At 44.4% G+C, this 23,107-nt stretch overlaps 1 protein-coding gene across 1 annotated transcript in view; it reads right to left on the bottom strand.

Moving 5' to 3' along the window:
- Positions 1-23,107, bottom strand: part of LOC116891415 (deleted in malignant brain tumors 1 protein) — a 75,511-nt gene that overhangs the window by 16,558 nt on the left and 35,846 nt on the right. The window contains exons 14-29 of the mRNA XM_032892441.1: positions 18,898-18,924; positions 18,037-18,066; positions 17,664-17,696; positions 14,175-14,492; positions 13,162-13,191; positions 12,346-12,381; positions 9,325-9,354; positions 8,050-8,079; positions 7,432-7,455; positions 6,431-6,578; positions 5,126-5,334; positions 3,981-4,010; positions 3,354-3,377; positions 2,329-2,476; positions 1,594-1,802; positions 441-470 (exon numbers count right to left, since the gene is read on the bottom strand). Of these exons, the coding sequence (XP_032748332.1) occupies positions 441-470; positions 1,594-1,802; positions 2,329-2,476; positions 3,354-3,377; positions 3,981-4,010; positions 5,126-5,334; positions 6,431-6,578; positions 7,432-7,455; positions 8,050-8,079; positions 9,325-9,354; positions 12,346-12,381; positions 13,162-13,191; positions 14,175-14,492; positions 17,664-17,696; positions 18,037-18,066; positions 18,898-18,924 (1,356 nt within the window). The remainder of the gene's footprint in view (positions 1-440; positions 471-1,593; positions 1,803-2,328; positions 2,477-3,353; positions 3,378-3,980; positions 4,011-5,125; positions 5,335-6,430; positions 6,579-7,431; positions 7,456-8,049; positions 8,080-9,324; positions 9,355-12,345; positions 12,382-13,161; positions 13,192-14,174; positions 14,493-17,663; positions 17,697-18,036; positions 18,067-18,897; positions 18,925-23,107) is intronic.

Genomic DNA, 23,107 nt, shown 5'->3' on the forward strand with positions numbered 1-23,107 from the left:
ATGCTGCCCTGCTCCAGCCTTGATGATAATGGACTGAACCTCTGAACCTGTAAGCCAGCCCCAATTAAATGTTGTCCTTTATAAAATTTACATTGGTCAGGATGTCTGTTCACAGCAATAAGACCCTAACTAAGACCCAGGACATTTGCAAAAGATAATGCATTCTAGACAAACTGAATAGGAAAGAATTGCTATAGCAAATCATTTAACAGGAAGTGGCATTTAGCAAAATGGGTTAAATGCTGCAACTCTCACATCCCACTGAGACAAGCAGAGGGTGGTATTGGTTTAACACATGCTGCCTATGTAGGATACGAAGAATGCTGAAGGTTCTGGGGCAGACTGAATACTGGAGTCCCACCCACTCTATAGCTGTTGGCCCTGGAGGTGAGCAGAAGTGGGATGGGGAAACAGAGGAGTTGAAGGAGATCAGGACTTACCAGTAATGTTCGGGAACGTCGTTGGAGAGGCTGTGAGAAAAAGAAGCCATGTCAGAGCCTTAGAGAGAAGTTGCCTGACCTGATCCTTTGTGCATGACACTGAGCAGACAAGACTGAGTTTTACTCATTTGTCGCCTAAGAGCAAGTATGTGGCCACACACACTGCCAGGAAGATGCTACTCATGGGGTCGATAAAGACACATATTCTGCTCCCACCTCACAAGGACATGTGCTTGTATATGTTGGCAAGATTGATCCTATAGTTTGTGGCTGTCAAACAAATCAAGAGTAACTATCTCAAGTCCAGATCAATTCTTTACCTTTGATCATTCATGTCCCTTAGGACATCTTCAGCTACACTGTTCATGAGGCACACATCCAAGAGAGATTTATCATCATGAACACAGACTCTAACCCAGAACCTGAAAAGCTGTGCAGAGACAAACACCTTCATCAAGGCTCAGTGAGGAAACTTGTGCTTAGGGTTCTCTGATGGGAAACCAGAGACAGTAATTGACATAAACAAGATGTTTGTCAAGTGATCATTTTCAAGAGGAATTAAGTAACCCCACAGCCAAGACTAGCAGCAGCATCAAGTCAAATCATTAGCTCTGGACAATGTCCACCCTTCTCCTTGCTGAACAAGAGACCTGGGATATCAGTCCTTGACCCTTCTCCATTGCACCTAGAGGTCCATATGGAATCTCTGACTAAGAACTCAACCTCTGATTCAATGGTCTGTCCATCTACATATCCCATAATCTATCCTTCTTCAGACAGAAGCCAGATGTGCTTGGTCCCAGGATGGGGCCAGGATCCCATATTTTGGAAAGGTCAGAAAGATCCAAGCATGAAGTCATCCACCACCCCTAGAACTGACTTCACACTCTCTATTGAACAATCACCTTTGACATTTTTAGTTTTTGATGGAGACTGTAAAGCTATTGTATATCCCATCAGTCAGTGCTGGCCTAAGCCTCTCTTTTTGCCAGTCAGATCCGAAGATTCATGGGTCACAGTTCCTTTTAGCAAGCACATGACCCAGGTTCCCACTATATAGCCCTTGTTACAAACTCAGGAGTATTGAGGGTCAAAAGGCTCCATGTGACATCCCCAATCCCAGGTGTACATTCATTGTCACAAGGGAACTTACTTGTGCTGGTGCTGATAAGAGTGGAGTAGTAGTTAGCTTGGAACCCTCTCCTCGTGACACTGCCATCCGTGATGAAGACTACAGACATGAAGTTCTGGGTTGAGGTGAAAGATCCATTGAACCCATCACAAACCCGAGCAATGAGAGAAGAATTGTATTCAGGGCCATCAAAAACCAGGATGTAGTCAAAGTTGCAACCTCCTTCAAGCCTGAGGACACAGAAGAAACAGTCCCTTTTTCTGTGTCTGGAATGTGGTGTGAGGGCACACATCCCAGGGACCATTGTGCTGATAACAGAGACTAAATACATCGTGTGAAAGAATAGGTGGCTTCCCGGAATGCAAAGGGAATTCATCTATCTTCCCACACCCAGCACGCCTGGTAAAACTCTGTCTTTAGGGCTCACAGATATGTAATCCATAATGCCTCTCCTTCAACACTTTTACATCAACACATGAAGGACATTCTAATTGGTTCTTTCACAGAGTCCCCAGTTATCTTCAGGATTAAACAATTATATCTAATCTAGTAAGTATTTAAAAAGGAAGAAGTGTACCAAAGGCAAGTATTTTGAAACTCCTGTGCTTTTTCACCCATTACATCCTCCCTAGGTGACCCTAGTTCCACATCAAAAATGGACCCTGTATTGTAAATATCGACTTGACTATTGACCACTTGAATTTCAAAGCACCCCCAATCCTCTTTAACAGCTGCTCTGCGCACACACACACTTACTGCACATCTGTGAAGACCACTGTCACACGGTTCATGCTGGGGACGAAAATTTTCCACAAACATCTGGCATTGTTAGGATAGCTTCCAGGGTAGTATGGGCTGGAAAACTGCCCATAGGGTAGGGTCAGTAAACCTCCACAGGTGTATTCTGCAAACAGAAAAGTGTGGAAACGCTGCTGAACCCTGCATCACACTGCACAGGTGTCTGGCAAGGGGCAGAATCAGGTTTGACCAAAATTCCAAAGGAGGAATGGGGCAGGAGATAACCTAGCCCTGGTCCCATTCTGAGGACATGGAGGACCCCTTCCTTGTGTCCTCTCTTTGGAGCAATAGATGCAGGTTGTTCAGTGAATGGGTGGATGAAAAATAGAAAGTTCTGGCAAACCCCCAGTCACGTATCCTCTGTGCTCATGGTGAAAAACCTTTCCTTGAATGTCTTTGATTCCCTGGCTACCAAATGATTATAGGTACCAATCTCTTAGACTAGTGATGCAGAGTTTCTACTCCCTGGACACAAAGTATCTGGGTATAATTTACACCTAGCCCAGGGGTTATGTCAAATGTGCATGTCTTTGCAAATTAGAGTGTCTCTCTCTCTCTCTCTCTCTCTCTCTCTCTCTCTCTCTCTCTCTCTCTCTCTCTCTCTCTCTCTCTCTCTGGAGAACAGAAAATCTACAAGAAGCAACTGTTCTGCTGTTCTGACTCAGAGCATCCAAAGCATATGTCTTCTGGTATGCCATGGTCTTCTGAATGGGATAGGTAGTGTCCACTAAAGGTTCATATTGAAGACTTGGAATCCCACCCCCATGAGTCCATCCTGAGAGCTCTTTCCAAACCTACTCATTAAATCTGTGATCAAATAAATAGGAGATGCAATTGTGTGGACCACTGGAGATGTACACAGGAAATATAGGCCCTCTTTCTACTTTGTGAGCACAGATTATTGGAGAATCCTAGAACTACCATCTCTCTCCAACTCTTAGTTGAGGTGCTAGAAGAGAAGTTTGTCCTCTTCCAAGACTCACCCTGAGAAGGAGTTGTCCACCAATCTGCAGAGGAAAACAAAGCACAATTAGAGAAAGGTCTGTGCTTCAAGATCTGTCAAGGCACCCATGGGTGGAAGCAGAAAACAGTGCACACAGAAGCACTGTGACTGAGAGTAACAAAGTCTTTTCTTGAGAGCAAGTGGCATCCCTGACTGTGCTTTAATGTGTACTTCATATTTACAAAAATGTGGCCCTGACCCCAGGGACACTGCAACTCTGTGCTGAATGACAGTTTTATGGGAACCTGACAGGTTCTTTAGGAACCTGACAGCAACAGTCTCTGTTGTCCAATATCTCATCACTCTTGCAAAATGCAATCATTTCTGGACAAATTACATAGGAAAAGAAACTTTAGGTATTCATTTCACCAGGAAAATGAAGTTTAGCAAATGGATTAAGAGCTCCAACACTTACATCCCACTGAGTCAAACAGAGGGTGGTGTTGGCTCAACGCATGCTGTCTATGAGGGTATGGACAATGCTGGAGGTTCTGGGGCAGACTGAATACTGGAGTCCCACCCACTCTGTAGTAGGTGGTGAACTTACCCTGGAGGTGAGCAGAAGAGGGATGGGGAAACAGAGGAGTTGAAGGAGATCAGGACTCACCAGTAACGATCGGGAACGTCGTTGGAGAGGCTGTGAGAAAAAGAAGCCATGTCAGAGCCTTGCAGAGAAGTTGCCTGGCCTGGTCCTTTGTGCATGACAGTGAGTTTTATTCATCTGCTGCCTCACAGCAAGTGTGTGGCCAGATACACTGCCAGGAAGATGCTCCTCATTGTGTCATTAAGGACCCACATTCTGATCTCCCCTCAGAAGGAGATGTGTGTCTGCATATTTGTCAGGATTGATCCTATAGTGTGTGGCTCTCCAGTGAATCAAGTGTAACTATCCCTAGTCCAGATCAAATCCTTGCATTTCACCATTCAGGTCTCTTACAAAATGACATCTTCAACCACACTGTCCATGAGGCACACATCCAAGAGAGATTTATAATCATGAACACAGACTCTATCCCAGAACCTGAAAAGCTGTGCAGAGACAAACACCTTCATCAAATCTCAGTGAGGGAACTTATGCTTAAGGTTCTCTGGTGGGGACCCAGAAACAGGGATTGACACAAACAAAATGTTTTGTCAAGTCGTCATTCTCAAGAGGAATTAAGTGACTCCACAGCCAAGACTAGCAGCAGCATCAAGTCAAGTCCTTAGCTCCGGACAATGTCCACTCTTCTCCTTGCTGAACAAGAGACCTTGGATATCAGTCCTTAGTCCTTCTCCATTGCACCTAGAGGTCCATATGGAATTTCTGACTAAGAACTCAACCTCTGATTCAATGGTCTGTCCATCTACATATCCTATAATCTATCCTTCTTCAGACAGAAGCCAGATGTGATTGGTCCCAGGATGGGGCCATGTCCTATACTTTGGATAGGTCCCAAAGGTCCAAGCAAGACATCATCCACCAAACCTAAAACGGACTTCAGACTCTCTATTGAACAATCAACTTTGACCTTTTTAGTTTCTGATGGTAACAGTAAAGCCATTGTACATCCCGTCAGTCAGTACTGGCCCAAGCCTCTCTTTATGCCAGTCAGACCTGAAGAATCACTGGTCATAGTACCTGTCAGTAAGCACAGGACCCAGGGTACCACTCTATTGCCCTTGTCACAAACTCAGGAGTGTTGAGGATCAGAAGGCTCCATGTGACATCCCCAATCCCAGGTGTACATTCATTGTCACAAGGGAACTTACTTGTGCTGGTGCTGATAAGAGTGGAGTAGTAGTTAGCTTGGAACCCTCTCCTTGTGACACTGCCATCCGTGATGAAGACTACAGACATGAAGTTCTGGGTTGAGGTGAAAGATCCATTGAACCCATCACAAACCCGAGCAATGAGAGAAGAATTGTATTCAGGGCCATCAAAAACCAGGATGTAGTCATAGTTGCAACCTCCTTCAAGCCTGAGGACACAGAAGAAACAGTCCCTTTTTCTGTGTCTGGAATGTGGTGTGAGGGCACACATCCCAGGGACCATTGTGCTGATAACAGAGACTAAATATATCATGTGAAAGAGCAGGTGGCTTCCTAGAATGCAAAGGGAATTCATCTATCTTCCCACACCCAGCACTCCTGATAAAACTCTGTCTTTACAGATATGTAATCCTTAATATGTCTCCTTGAACAACTTTATATTAACACAGGAAAATCAGCTGAGGACATTCTAATTGGTTCTTTCACAGAGTCCCAAGTTATCTTCAGGATAATACAAATATCTCTAATAAATATGAATAAGGCAGAAGTATACCCAAGGCAGGTGGCAGAAAGATAGCTCAGAGGTTAAGTGCACTGCCTGCTGCTCTACAGGACCAAGGTTCAATTCCCAGCACCTACAAGGAAGCTCACAAGTAAGTTTACCTCCATATCCAGGGAATTAGACACCTTCTTTTGACCTCTGTGGGGACCAGGCACACATGCAGTTCACAGACATACATATACATACAAAACACTCACACAACTTAAATATAAATTTTAAAAAATGTAACAACAAAATTCTCCACAAGTCATGTCTCTGGAATTCTCTGCCCCCCGAGTTTCTCATCTACTGAGAGCAACACCACCTTCCCTATCCACTGAGAAACTCTGAAACACAACCATGAGAAAATACTATATTACCAGGAGGGGCGGGGAAGGTTGGAGTGGGAGGTGTCTTCATAATATGTTACTGTACTCCAGCAACTGTCAGTGGGGTGCTAGCAAGAACCAGACTGAGGGGCCTTGTGCATAGGATCTTATGCCCATCAGGTATACTCTTGAATTGTTCTAACAAGGTGACTGCTATAATGTACCCTGGGACTTTAAAACAGTATTTTCAAGTTCCTGTGCTTTTCCACCCATTACGACCTCCCTGTGTGACTCTTGTTCCACGTCAAAAATGGACCCTGTATTGTAAATGTCAACTTGACTGTTTACTCCATGAATTTCAAACACCCCATGATTCTCTCTAACAGCTGCTTTGCACACACACACACACACACACACACACACACACATACTTACTGCACATCTGTGAAGACCACTGTCACACGGTTCATGCTGGGGACGAAAATTTTCCACAAACATCTGGCATTGTTAGGATAGCTTCCAGGGTAGTATGGGCTGGACAACTGCCCATAGGGTAGGGTCAGTAAACCTCCACAGGTGTATTCTGCGAACAGAAAAGTGTGGAAACACTGATGAACCCTGCATCACACTGCACAGGTGTCTGGCAAGGGGCAGAATCAGGTTTGACCAGAATTCCAAGGGAGGAATGGGGCAGGAGATAACCTAGCCCTGGTCCCATTCTGAGGACATGGAGGACCCCTTCCTTGTGTCCTCTCTTTGGGGTAGTACATGCAGGTTGTTCAGTGAATGGGTGGGTGAAAATGGAAAGGTCTGTCAAAGACACAGTTTTGTGTCTCTGTGCTCAAACCTTTCTTTGGATCGCTATGATTCCCTGGTTTGCAAATGATTATAGGTAACTAGTAGTACAGAGTTTCTCCTACTTGGACACACAAAGTATCTGGGTATAGTTAACACCTAGCCCAGGGGTTATGTCAAATATGCATGTCTTTGCTGATTGGATTCTCTCTCTCTCTCTCTCTCTCTCTCTCTCTCTCTCTCTCTCTCTCTCTCTCTCTCTCTCTCAAAATCTACAGGAAGCAACTGTTCTGCTATTCTGACTCAGAGCATCCAAAGCCTTTGTCTTCATGGTCTTCTGAATGGGATAGGCAGTGTCCACTAAAGGTTCATATTGAAGACTTGGAATCCCACCCCCATGAATCCACCCTGAGAGCTCTTTCTAAACCTACTCATTAAGTCTGTGATCAAGTAAATAGAATATGTAATTTTGTGGACCAAGTGGATCGCTGGAAATGTACACAGGAAATACAGGCCCTCTTTCTAATTTCTCTGTTTCTCCTTGTCTTTGTGGACTGTACAAGAAGATCCTAGAACTTCCATTTCTCTCCAACACATAATTGGGGTAAAAAAAGAGCAGCTTGGCTTCTTCCAAGACTTACCCGGAGAAGAAGTTGTCCACCAATCTGCAGAGGAAAACAAAGCACAATTAGAGAAAGGTCTGTGCTTCAAGATCTGTCAAGGCACCCATGGGTGGAAGCAGAAAACAGTGCACACAGAAGCACTGTGAATGAGAGTAACGAAGTCTTTTCTTGAGAGCAAGAGGCATCCCTGATTGTGCTCTAATGTGTACTTCATATTTACAAAAATGTGGCCCTGACCCCAGGGACACTGCAACTCTGTGCTGAATGACAGTTGCTTGGAGAAAAACATACAGTTTAGGAAGCTGACAGGAACAGTTTCTGATATCCAGTATCTCATGACTTTTGCACAATACAATGGTTTCTGAATGAATTACACAGGACAGGGTGTCTATAGGTAATCATTTTACCAGGAAAGAGAAGTTTAGCAAAATGGTTAAGGGCTGTAACTCTCACATCCCACTAGACAGGCAGAGGGTGACATCGGCTCAACACGTGCTGCCAGTTATGATATGGAGAATGCTGAAGGTTCTGGGGCGGACAGAGTACTGGAGTCCCACCCACGCTGTAGCTGTTGGCCATGGCTGTGAGCACAATGGGGATGGGGAAAAAGAGGAGTTGAGGGGGATCAGGACTCACCGGCTATAGTGGGGAATGGTGTTGTAGGACCTGTGAAAAAATGAAGCCATGTCAGAGCCTTGAAGAGAATTTGCCTAGCCTGGTCCTTTGTGCAGGACACTGAGCAGCCAAACTGAGTTGGACTCATCTGTTGCCTCTGAACAAGGGTGTAGCCATACACACTGCCAGGAAGATGCTACCCATGGGGTCATCAAGGACCCACATTCTGCTTCCACCTCACAAGGAAATGTGTGTCTGCTTATGTTAGCCTGATGAATCCTGTAGTTTGTGACTGTCCAGCAAATTATGAATAAGTACCCCAAGTCTAGAGCAATTCCTTATATTTGATCATTCAGGTCTCTTGACATATCTCCCACCAGACTGGCCAGGAGGCACAGATCTGGACAGATTTATAGCCATGAACACAGACTCTACCCCAGTACCTGAAAAGCTGTGCAGCGACACACACCTACATCAAAGCCTGGTGAAGCATTCGTGCTTAGGATTCTCTGATGGTGAAACCAAAGGCAGGAATTGACACAAGTAATTCCTCTCCCTAGCTATAGTCTGAAGATAGGCAGGACCCCCTCCTTGTGGCTTTTCTTTGTAGGAGTAGGTGCAGGTTGTTTAGTGGATAGGAGGACAATAAATGGCAGTCCTTAGGAAAGTTGCATCAAAGCCACAGTAATGTGTCCTCTCTGCTCAGGGTGAAAATCTTTTCTTGAGTCTCTTTGTCTCACTGGCTGTCAAATGATTGTGGGTACCAATCTCTTAGACTTGTGGTGCAGTTTCTGCTACCTGGACACAAATATCCCGGTGTAACTGATACCCATCACAGGGATTATTTCAGGTGCACATGTGCTTGCCAATATGGCTCTCTCTCGCTCTCTCTCGCTCTCTCTCTCTCTCTCCCAAGAAAAGAGAGAATCTCTAGACTCCTTACCTATTTCTGCTATTCTGACTTACAGCGTCCTGAACCTAGGTCTCTGGCAATGCCACGGTGTTCTGAATGGGATAGGGACTGTCCACCAAGGGCTCATATTGAAGACATTGGGTCCCACTCATGAGTCCAACCCCATGACTGCATCCTGAGAGCGCCTTCCAAATCTGTTCATTATTTCTAAGATGGAGTAAATAGGAGATGGATAGAAGATAGGCCCTCTTTCTTCTTCCTTGTCTTCTCCTTGTCTTTCTGAGCTGTGCTCCAAAATAGACTTCAAGAAAATCCTAGAGTTCCTGACTTTTTCTAATAGTGGAAGTGCTGAACGCTATGCTTTGGCCTCATCGCAGACTTACCAGAGGAAGAATATTTTGTAGTCCACCAATCTGGAGAGGGAAACAGAGCTGGATTAGAAGGAGGGTTTGTGCAGTCAATGTTCTGTCAAGGCACCAGTGCTTGGAAATAGAAAATGTTAGACGCAGAAGCAATGTGGCTGAGATAACAAAGTCCTTTTCTTCAGAGCTTGTGGTGATCCTAACCCTGCTCTCATGTCTACATTGTGACAAGAATGTGGCCCTGAGTCCCAGGGAAAGTATAACTTTGTCCTGAATGACAATTGCTGGGTAAAATAATCGTGCCTTCTATACTTTAGGAACCTGACCAGAACAGTCTCTGTTGTCCAATATCTCATGACTCTTGCAAAATACCACGATTTCTAAATAAATTGCTTAGGAAAGAGCATCTGTAACAAATGATTTCTCCAGGAGAGTGAAGTTCAGCAAAATGGATTAAGTGCTGCAACTCTATCTCACTGAGTCAAGTAGAGGGTGAGGTTGGCTCAACAGAAGCTACCTTCATGGGAATGCTGAAGGTTCTGGGGCTGACAGAATACTGAATGGATTAGGAAGTATCCACCAAGGGCTCAGATTGAAGACCTGGGTTCCCACTCATTAGTCCAACTCCATGATTGCGGGGCTCAGACGAAATCTGTTCATTAGTTCTGGGGTGGAGTAAATAGAAGATTGTACGTATAGTGGTTTTATGGTTTTATACAGTGTAAAGTTTACCTTGCATTATTTTAAATTTCGACTTCTCTATCCCACTACCTTTCTCCAATCAGGACCTGGCAATGGAAGCTTTATACCAAGAAAATCTTGTCTCAAGTTTGTTTAAACAATTATGACAGTTTATTCTCTGCCTTGTTAATAAATGCTGACTGCCCAATATCTGGACAAAAGAGACTATAATGGAAGCTTCCTCCAGCCATGGAGTGGAGAAAGGGAGCAGAGGGTTGTTTCAGATCAGTCATGAAAATAAAGAAATGAGCCATGAGTAGAAGGACCAAGAAGACACCATGAGAAAAAACATCTGTTTCCCAAAGATCCAGATCAATAATAATATGCAGTATCCAGATTAGAAGAATGGTTAATATAATCATTTATTACCCAGCTATGGAGGTGCAACTTGAAATAAATCTTGGTTTCTCTGTGTGGTTATTGAGAACTAGGACGGGTAAGAAATACAGCCACCAGATTAATCTACTAATTACACTTATGTTGAAATAATTAATTTTTACAAGAAGTAGATTTTTGTGGACAGAGTAGATCACTGGGGATGTACACAGGAAACATAGGCCCTCTTTCTAATTTCTTTCTCCTTGTCTTTCTCAGCTGTGCTCCAGCTCAGACTTCAAGACAATCCCAGAATTCCTGTCTCTCTCCAACCTTTTTGTTAAATTGCTGAAAGCTATGCTTTGACCTCATCCCAGACTTACCATAAATTACAGTTGTCTGCCGGTCTGGAGAGGAAAACAAAGCTGGGTTAGAAAGGTCTGTGCATCAAGGTCCTGTCAAGCCCATGGTTCCAAAGCAAAAATATTGGGCACAAAAGCACTGTTACTGAGAATAAACTCCCACCCCTTTTAGAGCAAGTGGTGACCCTAACCATGCTCTCATGTGTCCACTATAGTGACAAAGATCTGGTCCTAAGACCCAAGTCAACTATAACTTTGTGCTAAATGCTTGGTAAAAGAATCATGCCATCTGTTACCTTAGGTACCTGACAGGAACAGTCTCTGTTATCAAATGCCTTGCAAAATACAATGGATTCTAGGCAAATTACTAGGAAAGAGCTTCCATAGCAAGTGATTTTTTTTTTCAGGAAAGTAAAGTTTAATAAAATGAGTCAGCAGCTGCAAAGTCTCATATCTCACTGAGACAAGCAGAAGGTGAGGTTGGCTCAACAGGATCCACCTTCATGGGATGCTGAAGGTTCTGGGGCTGACAGGATACTGAATGGAATAGGAAGTGTCCACCAAGGGCTCAAATTGAAGACCTATAGTGCTGGTCATGAGTCCAACCCCACGATTGGATTCTCAGGGCTCAGAGCAAATCTGTTCATTAGTTCTGGGATGGAGTAAATAGATGAGTTTTGTGGACAGTGTAGATCACTGTGGATGTACACAGATAAGGTAGGCCCTCTTTCTATTTCCATTCTTCCTCCTTATCTTTCAGGGCTGTGATCCAGCGCATACTTCAAGAAGATTACAGAACTCCTGTCTTTCTCCAACCTCTTGGTTGAAATGCTGAGAGCTATGCTTTGGTCTCATCCCAAACTTACCATCATAAGGAGTTGTAGGCAAGCAACATGGAGAGAAAACAAAGCTAGATTAGAAGGAAGGCCTGTGCACCAAAGTGTGCTCCAGATTCCTGGGCTAGCAAGACAGAAGCACTGTGCCTGAGAAACAGAGTCTTTTCTCGAGGGTACATGGTGGTGTTGACCATGCTTGCATATGTCCATGATAGTGCCAGTGAGGTGACCCTGGGCCCTAGGGCAATGATAGCGTTGTTCTGAATGACAGTTGCTTGATAAAAGAATCATGCCATCTAATCATGCCATCTATATTTTAGGAACATGGCAAGAACAGTCTCTGCTGTCCCATGTCACGTGACTCTTGCAAAAGATGATGCTTTCCAGACAAATGTCATAGGAAAGGGCCACCATAGCAAATGATTTCACAGGAAAACGAAGTTTAGCAAAATTGATTAAGTGCTACAAGTCTGTGATTCTACCGATACAAGCAGGTGATGTGGGCTCAACAGATGCTGCCTTTGTCCTTTAAGGAGCGTGCTGAAGGCTCTGGGGCAGATAGAATATGAAGGAATCCCAGCTACTCTGTAGCTGTTGGCTGTGACTGTGAGCAGAATAGGGATCGCTACCAACAACCTATCAACAGCTTGTGAAACTCCTTTTTCTTAACTAAACACAAAGGATCATAAGAACAGCAGACAACTCCTTCGTCTTCATCTCTTAATAGCCAGTCAAGGTTTAAACCTGAGATGTACAAGGAGTCAAACCATGGTAAGAAGACACATTACCTGTTGTAGTTTCTGGGGTGGTAGTAGGCCACATATCTGAAAATAACAACAAAAGTAATATTAGGGGATAAACGAACACACAAAGGTGTCCACACAATTCAGAATCCATTCAAGATCTGCACTTATGACTCATGCACATGGGGCCAACTCAGATTCCCATCCAAAAACAAAGCTCAAGGGACATCAGAATGCTCTGCCACCTCTCTCTAACTGGGACATTCTTTTCTCTAAAAAGCTCTGTCTGGCCACTTGGGGATCCAAGTATGGGACAAGTACATGTGATGCCATGTCCCAGACTTAGATAAAGAGTGGAGAAAGAGACAAAGGGCCAAAGGCACCAGAGTGTAGAACATAGAAGAACTGACTTTTCTGGCAACTAGAATCACAAAACATTCCTCACCTCTCCATTCATCTCACATAGCATGGGGAGGTGACAATTCAACAAATATGGGTTGGTGGTCAGGTGACCATGCAGCACATACAAGTTGGTGGGAAGGCGACCATGGAGCACATAAAGTTTTGCAGAAATAGAGGAGAGTAACTTGGATAATGCTGATGGTTTCAGAAAGTCAAAGAATGTCCACATCAATTTGCAGACAGATCTTGAATATAAAAGGGCCAAAATCCCTTGGATGGGTGGCCTTTTATTCCAGTTACCAGTGTCTAAACCACTACTCTACCTAAATATTTGGTGTAAACTTGGGTTGGAGATAAGAACGTGCCTCCTGAATACTAAAGTGGCAAAAGAAGAATATGTGTCCCCAAAATGGGATTCCCAAGAAAAGAGATCTTTCATATAAAGATGCTAAAACTCACCTAGCCAGGTTGTGCTCTGGGTTTGGGCATCTATGAGAAAGAAAGTAGGTTAGACACAGAACAGAGAACCCATCTTAGATTAACAAGGGTGCAGAGTTGGTGTTTTTACACAAAGAGCTGATGTTCTGCATATAACCAGTGTATCTAGAAACCTAGATACATTCACAGAAATCCATCCTGCACCCTACAGCCAAAGCCTGGACCTCAGTGTTCATAAGTCATTATCTGGAGTACAAAAGTAATGAACACTGATGGAACAGGTTACAAACTTCTTTGCATAACTATGGAGGTAATCAGCCAAAATTAGTCTCAGTGATGAGCTGTTGAAGACCCACTGACTACCATCATGTTAAGAGGATATTGTTGAAAGCGTGTGGTCCTCATTGCTTCACTGTTGCAAAATGGATTCTTCACAGCGGATTCGTGAACACAAAATATGCTACCACCCTGTGATGCCTATACCCTACTCCAGCATCCAGACTTCTGCCTGCATTTGTCAATGAGTCATTGACTTTAGGGTAGTTACTGAGCTAACCTAAAATGACTGTGGCTAATGACAAATGACTATGAAACAAAAGGAAGTGGAGAGCTACAACACACGTGTCCTCTAAAGGCTCCATCTCGGTGAATGATGTCTGGGACCACAGGAAGCAGAGTCAAATGAATGTTCCTCAGCTAAAATAATAGATTATATTTTTTTTGCACAGGAGTTGCTAGATACTGAATCTTGAAACCAGTACCTAGGAACTTTCAAATACTATGGGACAGCTTACAAGAGGGAACATGTGAAGACACCAGGATTTCTTCAAGTTGGGGCCTAGCTCTGCACCAAGGAAACTCTAGAGTTCCAAGACAGCTGTGTGAATTTTGGACAGTTCTCTAAGTGAGAAAAATTCAAAAATGCACAAAGAGTCCCAATATTGATGAAGCCCAAATACAGTACTGAGGAAAAAATTGAGTGACCTATAAAAGCCCATTGTGGAGGAAAATATCTGATGGCATTTGGCTTATACCTGAACAGATGACTCCAGCATCCTCCTGGTGGCCACAGTTATGAGAGAGCCAGCCTCGGTGGGAGCAGCTCCACAGATAGGCCTCATGTCCTGTACAGGCCACGTCATCCAGAACAATGGACCCAGAGCCTTGTCCAAAGTGGGCACTTCCTGGGGCAGACAAGGCCCAGCCACAGCCCAGCTGCCTGCACACCACATTAGCATCCCTGGTGTCCCAGCTGTCATCACATACGGTGCCCCAGGAACCATGGTAAAGGATCTCCACGCGACCCTGACACCTGTCTCCTCCATTCACCAGCCTCACAGTCAAACCAGAATTTGTTCCTGGAACGACAAGGTGGTTAATCATGAGTTGGTCCTGTGTGGATGGTGGAGCTTGTGCACTGTGGGCAGCTCACACCTGAACCTTAAAGCAATATGGGACGTGAGCTCCTCCTGTTGCTGCACTTTGGACACACTGTCCTGTAAAGAACTTTACCATATCACTTGGCCTGTGAAACCTCATTCCAGTGTCAACTATTTTGTTCTAGACATGAGGACCAAGTATGTCACCAGGATGTCTAGGTTTCTGAAAGCTGTGTTAGCATGAATTGAATCTGCACTGGACTGTGACAAGATACCTCCTCCATCTTGTGCCTAAGGCCTTGGACTGCCATGCACTGAGGAGAGCCAGGCCTTTCAGTGAGAGAGAAGATGCAGAGCCATCCGACTCCTCCCATCCACACTGCACATGCGCACACTCATCTCCACACTGACCCACATCTGCCAGCAGTAAAGGAGAAGGAAGAGCAGGCTGTCTCTCTGACAGACCAGAGGGGCAGAATGAGGAGCTTCCTGCCTCAAGAGAACTCCATGGGTCCCTGGCAAAGGCGCTCAACAGCTGCTCACACACAAGGTTCAGAGTTTACATCAGAACTGCTTTCAGGCCCTCTAAAATGATAAACCTGCAGAAGCTGCTGTGCCCACTGACCTAGGTCAGGTAAAGGCTTCCATGAACTCAATCTCTGTCTTCAATGACACTGCACTAGAGGTCAACAAACTTTGTCACTGCTGGTCTCCAAGACTACTGGTGTGAAGTTTTCATTGAAGTCAATGTTCAACTCAACATGATTAAACAAGACAAAGGTCTTCACACAGTTTGCACTAGGACTAAGCTTTCTCAGCTGGTCACCCATCTGATGTGAATCAGAATGGCATCTCATAAGAGGTCATCAGTCTCATTATGTCACCTAGCCTGTCTGGAAGGTTGTCTTATCTTGATCCTTCTAACCCCAGAGTCTCTTCTGACATAACACTAAATTTAGAGATCATGGATTTTGAAACCCACTCCCATGCTGACTGACTCCTCCACTCGCAGAAAGAAATGGGCAGTGACAGTGTTCCCAGTGGAGGAAAGACATCTGGATCAGGAGGCATCCCCAACTTCTCTAAGTCTTCACAACACATACCCACCACCCTATACTCTTAAATAGCCCAAGGAAGTAAATGCCATGCATAGAACTGGCATTATGACTTACACAGTAAGTTTTATACATTTTTTTTTTTTACCTATTGGTGTGAAATCAGGAACTTGAGTATTCGGATCTGCATGTCCATATACAGATGGAGGAGAAAAATGTATGAAAAGTCTCCATTGAGAAAACCAAGACATGCAAGTACAGACGTATCTGCTGATAAGGTTTGATTCAGGGTATGTATTGGGTAATGATATATGAATTGACACAGTAAGAAATCTACGTAGTCTTCAGAGAGCGAAGTCAGAGAGCTATTACTTTCCTACATTTGACTTGTGCTGAGCTTAGGGAACTAATACAAAAATGAGGTTTCTCATGCTTAAATATGTCATTAATTGTTCTTAGCTAATTGCACTGTCTGATAAGCCCAATATAATATTCAGAAGCAGAGGTTTGGAATGCATTTACCTTGTTTTTCTATGTGGATTTTTTAAATCAATATATCTCTGTATGTACCCTAGCCTAAACTGAAACTCAAAATCCTCTTTAACTCAGCCTCCTGAATGCTAGAAAAATAACTGGCTGTGTGTGTGTGTGTGTGTGTGTGTGTGTGTGTGTGTGTGTGTGTGTGAGAGAGAGAGAGAGAGAGACAGAGACAGAGACAGAGACAGAGACAGAGACAGACAGAGACAGATAGAGAGACTGAGACAGACAGACAGAGACATAGACACAGATAAAAAACAGAAAGACAGAGACAGAGACAGACTTAAAGAGATAGAAAGGAAAGACAGAGACACAAAGAGAGTCACAAAGAGAGAGAGAGACTATCTAGCTCTTTGTTTTTTACTATATTTATTATTGTTCTAATATGTCCCCATTAGAAAAAACACAAACTTGAAACAGACAGGATAATATTACTGAAAAGGGCCCTTGATCTTGGATAACACTTGACATGGTGTTGAGGCCTGGAGTGGAGATTTCTGGAGATCCCACTGCTGCCAGGTGACCAACTTCTATCTGACAAACCTTCATAAGGACTCTGGATATGGAAGGAGTTGAGCTCTCCCCACTTAGTGGGTCCTGACACTAACAGCTCTACAAAAGTCCTCTCTCACAGGTCTGTGTCAAAGGCTTGTCCAGTCCTCTCTTCCCTGCAATCTGATCCTGCAATTGCATCATAGTACCTACCAGACCTAACAAGAGTGTCTGCTACCAAAGAGTGTTCTGGAAGGTAATCAACACAGGGGAGAAAGTTGATTTACCCTGTACAGTGGTTACAAATAAGACATGGGGAACCTTGAGAAGGAATATACCTAGGTTACAATGAAGTCAACTTCATCCTTGAGATGCCTCCACTTGCCTGAGGAAGAGTAGTGCCTGACACGACCTATGGGACATCTGTATTGCCTAACACTCTGGACTGGCCAGAAGCAATGGCATGGAGGTTGATTTGTTGGAGGCCTAGGATCAAAAACTCCCATGGAAAAAAGAAGGAAGAAATTTTCCTCTAAAGCCCAGGCTGCCACAGTCTCAACAATACTCATGTGCCACCAACACCTCTCACTGGAGGGACTCAGAGAGATGGGACAGGGTCTGTGATGTTCTAGGATGGGGAGTACTGACATCCATGATGGTTTATTTGGCCTCAGACAAAGGGAAATGAAAAGGGAATGAGGTAAGCAGGGTCTTGCCTTTTTCTCCAGACACTGAACGCAGAGGCCCTGCTACTAGACTGGCCAAGGTAGGAAGTGAAACGAGGGGACCTCAGCGCACTGAGAATGGTCAGCAGAACCCCTAGAAACAAGACCTCCTTGGTGGCCATTGAATACATCCTCTATCTGATTCTCCCCAACATCCACAACTCAAGGTCATAACCCATGGTGTATATTCCTATGTAGGCTGGAGGTTTTATTGAGAAATTTCCCTGGGCACTTAGGACCCCATGGGCTCTGCCTTCCCCCTTCAGAAGTGAACCTCTGAGCCTGGGGGTTCTGGGGAAAATAAGGCCACAGGGACACAACATATCACAACTTACCGTCTGTGGTCTGTTCGGGTCCATAGGACACATCTGCAGAATGAGAAAGGAAGAATTCATTGGGTATTGATCCAAAATTGAGGAATCCAAAGGCAGGAGCTACAACCTCCCATGCTAAAGGCCTTTCATCACTAGAAACGCTGTGATTCTCCTGTGAGATCTGATACTGATCTTTCTTTAATTTGACCCTAAAATGTCACCATGAGCATCCTTTGTCCTCACTCTCCTTCATCTCTGCATCTATTCCATCCAAAAAAAAAAAAGCTGTGCAAGTTCACAAGTAACCAGTGTGTCATCACAGCGTCAAGAGGTAGATTCAATCCCCATTCCATCAGTAGCCCAAAACACAGAAGAGCGAAGGAGAAGGCCTTACCGTTATTTGTGCCCCCGGGGTTCCACCAACCTTAATAAAGACAAAGCTGAGGTGAGAATTGGATCCACTGTGTAAAAAAATAGTCTCATAGAGGGGACAAAATTAGCCTCAACTGCACTGTACAGCCATTCCTCCCGGGAACTTGTGGGTGGGATCGGGGTTTTACTTTTGGCCATGTGCACTCCCCAGGTCTTTATTAAAATGATTTTTTTCTGTAAGGAGAGGTATAAGCATATGGACTGGGGGTGCAGTACACGTCATGTAAGATGTGACAAACAAGAGCTGGACATGGTGGCAAAATCTTGGAATCCTAGAATCTGGAAACTACAGGCAAGAAGATCAGGAGCTCAGGGGTAGCCTTGCCAAAGTCTATGGTTAACATGGGCTACGTGGGTCTTCAGAAAAAAACTCAAAGTAAATGAGCAAACCAATAGCAAACAAATGGTCCTATAACCTTGTGAGGTTAAATTCTGATTAGTCTTGGGACAAGCTGAGGTTGGCCCAAGTGTGAAGAGGGCAGGTTATCCTTACTTGTCTTCTGCCAACACAGATCCCTGAGCCCAATTCATGTCTCCTAGTCAGAAATTCTGGCAGCAGGACTGATTCCTAGATTTCAGATATTTTATTTGATTCTAACATGAACTGAAATTTGAGACAGGAGCAACACAAAAGGGAAGGCTGTGCTTGTCTTACCACAGGACCCTTTATGTTACAGATGGCAGGAGTTTCTATTGTCATCACAATCTAGAGGGGACACTATATTTCAGCCTAGTGTCATTCATTAGCATGTGGTGTGTCTGTGTCAATCATGACATAGGGGAAATTACACCCAGATACTGCCTCTATTTTCAAAGTACTTACCAGGTGTGGGACTGCTTGTTTGAGAATCTGTGAAAGGAATAAAAGCAAATCAGACTGTGTTTCACCCACAGGAAACCTGGCAGAAATCCTTACTGTGGTGATAGCTTTTATACCTCTGCTATGTGGTCCCCACAAAGACAAAACTCAAATATCTAGGTTTCTTTTCCACTGGCCAAAAAAAGAAGACAGTCTTAGATATTCCAGTCAGCCCTCTGTACCTGTGGGCTACTTCACAAACTACACAGGCAACAAATCAAAAATACGGAAAAAAAAACAAAAACCAAAAAAAAAAAAAAAAACACTTCTGTATTATTGAGCATGAAAATCTTTTGCAATTGTCGTTCTCACATGAGCAATGTGGTATAGCATTGAGTCACACAAATTTGATATTCTGTGAGGAACTCTATCTAGGATGACTGGAAGGACACAGGAAGGTGTATATGGGTCACACACCAGTAGTTACGAGACTTGAGTGGCAGAGGATTTGGGTAGAAGCAAGGAAGTACTTGGAATCCATTTCCTCTGGAAACTGAGAGAAAATTGCTTAGGAATTGTGAGGATATGAATAATATTGTTGCTGCTTTATCATGTGTGTTTTATATGAGTTTATGTATATGCATTAATTATGGAATCGGCAGGGCTGCTCAGTTTTCTCAGGAGTCATGAGTGTGGACCGCTAACAGTTCTTACCTCTGTCCTGTGAGCTGCAATACATTCCTCTGAGTCCGGCCACCTCTTAGGCTATTGGCACATGTACAAATCTGGGAACTAAGTGAGCAGTGTGTGCTCCCTGTCACAGCTTTGTGTATGTGTACAGAGGACCCAGCATATTTAGGCCCTGAAGATATCACAGACAGTTTTGTACCAGGAACAAGTACTAATGGAAATGTGATAGGAGATCATGTGTGGACACACAATAACATAGAGTGTATGTGTATACCTGTGTGTCAGTGTCCACTTCTGTCTCTCTGTGCCCTTCTGGGATTGTGTGTGTGTATGTATCTATGTGGGTGTGAGTGTTTTGTGTATAACAATGTGTGCTTGTGTTCTATTTCTCCTTAAGCTGGATATTTGCATGTGACAATATATGTGTGTTTTTTCTGTGTCAATGTATGTATCTCTGCTTGTGTTTGTGTCTCTTTGTATGCAAGTATCTATGTATGAGTGTATGGTGTGTTTATGTCTGAGTGTGTGTGTGTGTGTGTGTGTGTGTGTGTGTGTGTTTGATGCATGCAGATGTGTGTTTAACAAGTGTAAGTCAGGGCAGGATTTCTACAGGGGACAGCGTCCCTGATATATTAAAAGAGAATTTACAACAAACAAGGTGGAGGCAATTGAAGGACAGGACAAAGAAGACCTGATGCAGGAGACCAGGGCAACTGCAGGGACAAGACTGTAGCGGCATGGGGCACGGTTGGATGTGGAATGTAGCAAGTACATAATGGTGGACTGAGTGAACTACTGTCCCCTGTGTAATAAGGAGAAGAAATGAAACCACAATGTATGCAAGGCAACAGGGCACAGTGGTAGTCCCAGCATTGGGAAATGAGGCTGAAGAACTAGTAGGAAAAGGTCAGCAGCATAAACTATATGTGAGTGGGTATATTGGTGTGTTTGTGTATGTGTGTGTGTGTTTGTATGTATATGTGTATGCATATATATCAATCAGAATCAGTAAGATAAGCAATGTAGAAAACAGCAAAGAACATTATGAACTGAAATATTCAGCTGTTCTGGTGTGGGGGATGATATAAAAAGGGTACCATGAGACAATATGGGACTGTGAGGGGACAGCCACCTGACTTGGGCTAAATGCAAAAGAGAAGCCTTAGGCCCTCCATTTTCAGTAGCATTCAACACGGTTTCTATAATGCCCAGTGGTATCTTCCTTCAACAACGTCTAGACATGTACTATCAGCCTTGTACATGCAAAGAGCAAACTCAGAGGGGTTGAATAGTGTGTGTCTTTTCATGGTGCCCTAGTACCAGAGAAAAATCATGACCCTGCAATAAAGAGGACAGGGGGACTCCAAGCATCTGACAGTGACCTTAGCTTGGTGTGGCATAGACATCTGTGAGAAATAGGACGACAGTTAGAAAGCACCGAGAAGTTCACATGGACTGTCAGGAAAGACAGACTCAGCGTTTGTAGAAGTGGAGCTGAGGCTGATGCTCAGAGTGGTCTTGCCACGGCAGACCATGAATAATAAGGTATTCATGACCTTCTGCTGTGTACTGAATGCCCAGGGTGGGAACCGGTTTCCTGCACCTCACACAGTACATTCATGACCAACTGTGGACATGCCAGGAAACCAGGGTTCTTCACTACTGTGTGGAGAGTCAGCCAAAAGCCCACTCAGTCTTGAGCTGTTGAAGATTCAAAGATCCACCCTCATGGTTAAAGGATTCTGTAGGACTCTAGCAAGCCTCCCTGCTATATCCACAGTCAATTGTTTCTTGTGCATTCACCTCAAGAACACACCACAAATGGCCTCCCTGCCAGATTCCCATCCCAACATCCATAACTAACATTCTGAGTATTTTACCATCATTGACTTCTGAACAAGAAGAATCTGTGACAATCCAGAAATTGAAGGGGCTGAGGTAGTGAAGGAGTTACTGAAGACTCCCCAGAAGATTCCTTCTGCAGCAATGTCTGAGAGGATTATGGGAAAGCTGAGGAATAGGAAAACTGAATTTGCTCTGCACCCTAGGCTTACTGCACTGCCCTCTGCATATTCAAATTCAATAGGGAAACAGGATTCCAACTCTCCAAGCCAAGCCTGGGGTGCTCCTGGCCAGAGTACTTGTCTGCTCACCCTGTACATAATCATGTCTCAGACTTGACATTGAATTTCTTGGGTTGCTTGCTTCACATAAACTCCATAATCAGTTAATAATTAAGATGATTCTGCAGTACCCTGATGAGAAGGGCATTGTCCTTGATATTCATCAACCCTTACAAGGGCAAGATGAATAGGGACAGAATGAAGTTCTGCTAGCATTCATAGTGAACCCACCACTTCGCTATGAGGCAGATTTAGTGATCACTGGGTCTTACCTGAACAGATGACTCCAGCATCCTCATGGTGTCCACAGTTATGAGAGAGCCAGCCTCGGTGGGAGCAGTTCCACAGAGAGGCCTCATATCCTGTACAGGCCACCTCATCCAGAACAATGGACCCAGAGCCCTGTCCAAACTGGTCACTTCCTGGGACAGACAAGGCCCTGCCACAGCCCAGCTGCCTGCACACCACGTTGGCGTCATTGATGTCCCAGCTGTCGTCACACACAGTGCCCCAGGAACCCTGGTAAAGGATCTCCACGCGACCCCGACACCTGTCTCCTCCGTTCACCAGCCTCACAGCCAAACCAGAATCTGTCCCTGGAAAGACAAGGTGGTTTCTCGTGAGTTGTCCTGTGTGGATGGTGGAGCTTGTGCGCAGTGTGGGCAGCTCACTCATGAACCTTAAAGCAATAGGGGACTTGAGGTCCTCCTCTGGCTGCACCTTGGACACACTGTCCTGAAAAGACCTCTACCCTCTCACTGTGTGCTGACCCTCACTCCAGAGCTCTCTAATTCTCTTCTAGACATTGAGGACATGCTGGTCACCAGAATGTCCAGGTTTCTGCAAACTGTTTGGCATGTGTTGAATCAGCTTTAGATGGTGACAAGATACCTACTGCACCTTGTGCCTAAGGCCTTCGAGTGCCACACACTGTACAATGAAGGGTATTGCAAGGACAGAGAGGATACAGAGCCATCATAACTTCTCTCTCTCTCTCTCTCTCTCTCTCTCTCTCTCTCTCTCTCTCTCTCAAACACACACACACACACACACACACACACACAAACACACTGTTCATGCACACACTCATCTCCAGGCTGACCCACACCTACCAGCACTAAAGGAGAAGGTAGAACAGGCTGTCTCTATGACAGGCCAGAGGGGCAGAATGATGAGCTTCCTGCCTCAAGAGAACTCCATGGTTCCCTGGCAAAGGTGATAAACAGCTGCTAACACACAAGGTTCAGAGTTTATATTAGAATCGTTTCAGGTCCAATAGGAAACTATAAACCTGCAGAAGCTCCTGTCCCTCACAGAACTGGGTCAAGGTACAGCTTCTATAAAGTACTCTCTGTCTGCAATGGTACCACACTGGATGTCACCAAACTTTGTCACTGCTGGTCACCAAGACTGCTGATGTC

Source organism: Rattus rattus, chromosome 2, assembly GCF_011064425.1.
Source record: "Rattus rattus isolate New Zealand chromosome 2, Rrattus_CSIRO_v1, whole genome shotgun sequence".
Lineage (NCBI taxonomy): Eukaryota > Metazoa > Chordata > Mammalia > Rodentia > Muridae > Rattus > Rattus rattus.